Source organism: Scyliorhinus canicula, chromosome 12 (assembly GCF_902713615.1).
Source record: "Scyliorhinus canicula chromosome 12, sScyCan1.1, whole genome shotgun sequence".
Lineage (NCBI taxonomy): Eukaryota > Metazoa > Chordata > Chondrichthyes > Carcharhiniformes > Scyliorhinidae > Scyliorhinus > Scyliorhinus canicula.
In genome coordinates this window covers 143,536,545-143,542,924 of record NC_052157.1, presented here as the reverse complement: position 1 = coordinate 143,542,924, position 6,380 = coordinate 143,536,545, and the positions used below count along the sequence as shown (strand labels likewise).

General features: G+C 42.0%; 1 protein-coding gene across 1 annotated transcript in view; it reads right to left on the bottom strand.

Annotated features, from left to right (window-relative positions):
* Window positions 1-251: 251 nt before the first annotated feature.
* Window positions 252-6,380, bottom strand: part of trarg1a (trafficking regulator of GLUT4 (SLC2A4) 1a) — a 57,756-nt gene continuing 51,627 nt past the window's right edge. Inside the window, exon 3 of the mRNA XM_038814342.1 lies at window positions 252-3,244. Coding sequence (XP_038670270.1) covers window positions 3,234-3,244 — 11 coding nt within the window. The 3' untranslated portion in view covers window positions 252-3,233. The remainder of the gene's footprint in view (window positions 3,245-6,380) is intronic.

Genomic DNA, 6,380 nt, shown 5'->3' with positions numbered 1-6,380 from the left:
TTTTAAAGGTTAATGGGTGGGGGGGCTGTTGGGTTACTTATTGGTATAGGGTGGATACGTTTACTTGAGTAGGGTGATCATTGCTTGGCACAATGTTCTGTGCTGTACTGTTCTATGTTCTATATGAGGCGCCCACAATCATAACCGGGTGAAGTAATTATTTTACTTAATATACTATGCGGCCCTTTGTGAATTGTGAATTTCTGAATGCGGCCCTTGCACGGAAAAGTTTGCCCACCCCTGGTTTGAAGGGTTGAGAAACTATCATGTACTTTCTATCAACTAGTTCCAATCCCTAAGATTTTGAATGTTTGGAAATTAAATATATGTTTACCGAATTATGACATTCGGTTGGGTGAGAAGTGCAATGTATTCTTTCAATAAATCCGAGTCACTCCAGCTTTATCTAGCAGTGATTTAGGATGACGCAGCAAATCTGAATGTTGAAAGAAATACAATCAGCTCATAAAGTTCTGGTAATTTGGAGCGAATCCCTTGTTTATTGTAGAACCGAAAACTATATTGGCAGCACAGCATCAATGTTGAAACTGGCAGGAGGGATGGGTAAGGTCAAGAAATAGTAATTAGTTGCCGTCAAACTAGAACTTTTAGGTCATAAGAGAGGACGGCGGTCTGAGGATGGTTTTGTAGTACTAGAGAAGAATGAATCAGAGAAGGAGACAGAGCAGCAAGACTTGATTTTAATGTAACGAGGGATACAGGGAAAAGGAAGAAAATTTAGGCCAACGGCATTGGTACAGAAGCAAGAAAAGGTTTTAGTGAACGGTGAGGTGCGAGCCATCAAACTAGTCTTTTCTCTTGCTCAGCTGTGTAAGAGCTTTACTTTAGTGCCCCCCCCCCCCCCTCCCCGATATGGTTCATGCCAATATGAGATCCAATCTAATGTGGTATTGCTACTGATTGGTTTGTTCAAATGTGTTTTGTGAATCTTTAAGAAACAGGATATTAAAAATGAACTTGCCAGGAAATAATGTTTTGTGAGTCATGTTTATTTAATGCTTCAGTCGTGCAGCCTGCAATACATCCTGCACCGAGTTTAATATATGCAGAGAGTTGACTCTAGGGAAGGAGCCATTAAGGCTTAAAGTGTACTTTATATCTGGATTCTCGAGGAAATATGTGGACGTTAATGGATATCTGAGTAAACAATAGATGGAAGAAGCAGACATTAAAGGTATGAAATGAGTGTAAAATACAATAAATGGCCAGTGAGGTTCTCTATTAAGATATTGAATGAATTCGAACCATGTATCTAGGAAACCTGCATTATATACCAATCCCTTGAGCCATTGTTGACCTTAAAGCAGTCTGTTTAATCTGTTTTAAAGGGGCAAGATGGTTTTGGCCTCTGTAATGTCACCCCTCAAAAAACAAGGAACAGTGATCGAGCCAAACATTTGTGAACATTAATGACTTCAATGATCCTGCTGTGGAATTACAAATTAATATCGTTATTGCGCCATCCTGCGGAGTGGCTGATTATCAGTGGCACTGATGACATCAATGAGTCTCTGAAAGTCTCAGTGTCATCTGAGCCTAGTGTGTCACCCACGTACCCCACAAGGGCAAGTTTTTAAAGTAAAACTACCGGTATGTATTACAAAAGAAGAGGAATTTCACGTTTGGGGCTTAAAATGCAACTTGAGAGCCGAGAGTAAATGAAACCTTTAGCCTTCCATAACTCGGTAATGAATGTCCAATGGGAATGATGGAGGTGGACATTTATATACAGTCCACATATGGTACCAGTCAGCGCATTGCTACTCCTGTAGCAGGTCTCCCCATCCCATCTGTGTAGCCATGATACATGCTGAAGTTTTGAGGTGCGCACAATTGCAACAGTGCAGCAGACAGCCCACTTGGGGGGGAGGGGGGTGCAACAATTAATGGGGGTAGGATAAATCAATCCTCCCAACTTTGAGAACAGCTTTAACAAATGGTTGCAATTAGGTTGCTTCCAAATGTAGCTTAATTAAGCATGTGAATGATTCAGTAAAAACCTCAGATTTAACTCCATGTGAAATCTTCCATACACACAATTTATTTAACTTGTCAGGTTTGTAATGGCTTGTTTATGTGGCGTTTAAAGAAATGTTTCAATCAGAATGTATTTAATTTTCATTATACCGAAAGAAAATGCTTAGCCCCTGTTCCAAATATTATATTTTCAGAACTGTTGTTTGGGCCAGTTCCCAACTCAATATATATTAGGTGGGAAGACTGTAGCCCATTCTGCAACTTCCAAAAATAAAACTTCCTTTTAAAATGACGTGTAACTACTTTTAAGCATAAGTCCCTTGAATTGGACCTCCTCAATTTAATCAATTCCCAATAAATTGCCAAGCAATTGATGTTTCTGTGGCCCAGAAATTGCTTGGCCAGTACAAAACACCATTTTGTGAAAATGGCAAAATGAATCAGAAGGGACTAACATATTTGGAGAACACCCATTTCTTCTTTGGCAAAGACTGCCTCAAAAATGAGCATAATACAACAGCAGAGAATATGACCATTAAATCCACACTCACAAGGTACCTTAACCACGTAATTTAATCGTTATGCATTCATATTCCGCATGCAAGTGACAGTCATTTCATAAAAAGTACAAAATCCTGCTATTTACCAAAACTTGCATCACAACACCCAGTAAGTAACCAAAGATATAAATGTTGGTTCCATTCCCTGTTCCAATATCTTCAATTCTTGGCTTCCTGTCTCCATTTCTCCCGTGGTATGCTTTATATTTTGCCACTGGCAGGTTTTAGCTCTCTAGACAACCCTCTGTCCTTTCCTTTTGTACAAAAAGAGGACAAAAATCGCAGTCTTTGTGGAATGGCATGGAAAGGGGTTTGTAATCATATCTAAAATGGTGAGAGGTTTCTGTGCTCTCAGGCGCATGCACTTCTGCCATTCTTAACAAGAAGGATTTTGCAGAACTCTTCTATTTTCAGGTACCTCATTGGACTTGGATTTGAGTAACTTTGAAATCTGTTGTAAGACGTCAACTGAAAAGGAACTTTGTTTCCGGCACTCATTACGCTGAGTTGCAAGTGGTGCACATTAAGCTAAACTGGATTTGGCTGTGTAGCCCTCGATGAAGACCCTCTTGTCCTGGAGTTGATAAACCGCATTTTCCATAAATAGATGGACTTCTTCTCGTCATGTCCCGCAAGGAACGAATCCAAAACCCTCTTGCTTGCGTGGCATCTTTTCTATGCAGAAACTGAAAGAAACATAAAGAAGACATTTGAAATGAGTCAACAGAGCACATTCTAGCTCATTGTTTCATATCTGTTTCTAACGTTCTGTTGGTTACGTTGTGATGAATGGAGGAACTATCACATGGTCAGCAGGTTTCAGGTGAGTTTAGATTTCAAAACGATGGCAATCTGTTTTCTTCGGGGGGGGGGGGGGGGGGGGGGCGGTTGGCTGGTAACATGGTGGGGCCCCGGTGATATAGGGTAAAAGACTGGCTCGAGGTTTCATCACATGAGATCTTCCCATGTGTCGCTCGGTTCCTCACGGATCTTGTGGTTGGCAGCTGAATGCAGCTGTCGGGAACATCTGGATTTTTAGTGAACGTTCAGGCACCAGACGCAGTGTGGCTGGTTTTAATTGGGATTGCAGACAGCTGGGTGGGCGCACAAGGGAAAGGTCCCATTACGGAATGCACGTGGAAAAGAGCCATAGCGCACAGAGTGACATGATGTGACGCAATGGCCTCAAGCAAAGCATGATTTTAAATAGCAATTGTTTCACATTTCTTGGTGTTAAAATGGAACGGTCTGCATGCGAAGATGGAATGTCATTACACTGAGCCATCCGATCGCTGCCAACAATGTTACCCGAGGCACATTAGTGGCTTCATGAAGTCCCAGTTAGAAATGGGTCGTCTGGCTCATTGGGGCCCCCAAAAAAAACCATTTAGATTTCAGACACCACCAGCTCCATTGACAAAATAATAATAATAATCGTTATTGTCACAAGTCGGCTTACATTAACACTGCAATTTAGTTACTGTGAAAAGTCCGTAGTCGCCACACTCCGGCGCCTGTTCGGGTACACAGAGGGAGAATTCAGAATGTCCAAATGACCTAACAGCACGTCTTTCGGGACTTGTGGGAGGAAACCGGAGCACCTGGAGGTAACCCACGCAGACAGAGGGAGAACGTGCAGACTCCACAACACAAGACAGTGACTCAAGCGGGAATCAAACCTTGGACCCTGGAGCTGAGAAGCAACAGTGCTAGCCCTAAGGTCATCATAAAAACAGATATCTCTCTTAGTCATTTAAACTCTTCAAAAAAAATCTGTCCTTTCAATCACACTTGGGAGATCGATTAGCTCAGTTTGCTGGTTCGTGATGCGGAGCGATGCCAACAACGCGGGTTCAATTCCCGTACCGCCTTCTCAACCTTGCCCCTTGCCTGAGCTGTGGTGACCCTCAGATTAAATTACCATAAGCCAGCTGCCTCTCTCAAAGGAGAGAGCAGCCTATAGTTTTCTGGGACTGTGGCGACATTTTATTTATCTAACTTGATTTTGGAAAAACGAATCAATGATTGTGGTAGTATGACTAGGGGTATTACAGTACCTGGGAATGTGAGCTGCCATTGGTGCAGAGGGCTCGCTGCCAGTTGGCCCAAGTATCGTGTTCTCTGTATTCCTATTGGCTAAGAGGAAGGTAGCTCCGCATACGAGGCGGGGTATAAGAACCAGTGTCCCCCAGCAGCCAGGCCATTTCTGTACGTCTGCTGCCGGGCTCACTTCTTGCTGATTAAAGCCTTTTGTTTCGGACTTCACCTACGTTTCGTGTCTATTGATTGTGCATCAATTATATATATAGATTTTCTATGTTCTATGTTTAATAGGCGATTTCCTTTGCAGTGAAATCACGGATATGAATATTAAGCACATGTTTATGTCAAATAGTGAACACTGACAATCTTTTGTATGTACTGTTAAGTTAGGTAGGAAGCGTTATTGAATTTTGGATCTATTTTTGTAATATCAGGTTTTGTGTGTACACTGCAGCATGAGCTATTGAGATGTTGTTGCTTCAAATATAGTTAAGAAATTTTCCTGAGTGTACTCTGTTATATTAGACTTAATGGTGCACTGTTGTTAATTCTTAAACGCGACGATAAAAATCACGATGTCTCCCCCATGAGATACCCACTCTTTATCTGGTGTACAAACAGTTTCATGGAGGCTTGCCATGTTACCTCTCTGGGATAAAACGAGCTGAGGTTATTTATTTCACAAGTCTGTTTCTGGCTCGATCCCACTGATCTGGGCCAGAGATCAGCATCTATCCCACTTCTGCCAGCTGATCGCAGTGCTCCAATGTAAATGTAACATTTAGTGTCAACTGGATGTGCCAGAAATGCAGTTTGAACTTTCCCTGACAACAACATGCCAGCATTTGAATATAATATATCAATAGTCACGAACAGCGCAAGCTCTTACCCTCTTCTTTTCCTTTCTGTCCAACTCCCAGAATCTTTTTGTCGAATGAAACTGCCTGAAGATGACCTCTTACAATACCGGTCTGGAACCTCCCTAACGCGGGGGCATGCGCAACATTTTCCTGTCACTGCACGTGATTGTTAACATCTCAATCCGAGAATAGTTTGCTGTTCAACATCAAAACGATCTTGGTCCACAAAAGTTTTTGCAACCTCATAGCTGTGCTGTTCTTTGTGTTGCTAAATTCAGGATGGTTGGTGTAGTAATCACAAAGACCACAAAATAGCTTTAACTTGAACAAAGCTATAAATTTATTAACACTGCTAGTTTGGATTCGACATGTACTCCTAAAGAATACACATGTTGATTATTAACATATAAACTACACTCATCTACAACTAATCTTTATACTGATATAAACTATGATCTGCTCTTACTCACACTATCTCTAGTGACTCTCTCTAGCTAACTCCTGCACATTCTCCCCAAGGCCAAGCATCAATGCCTTATATAGAACATAGAACACTACAGCGCAGTACGGGCCCTTCGGCCCTCGATGTTGCGCCGACCTGTGAAACCATCTGAAGCCTATCTGACCTACACTATTCCATTTTCATCCATATGTCTATCCAGTGACCACTTAAATGCCCTTAAAGTTGGCGAGTCTACTACTGTTGCAGGCAGGGCGTTCCACACCCCTACTACTCTCTGAGTAAAGAAACTGCCTCTGATATCTGTCCTATATCTATCACCCCTCAATTTAAAGCTATGTCCCCTCGTGTTGGTCATCACCATCCGAGGAAAAAGACTCTCACTGTTCACCCTATCTAACCCTCTGACTATCTTATATGTCTCTATTAAGTCACCTCTCAGCCTTCTCCTCTCTAACG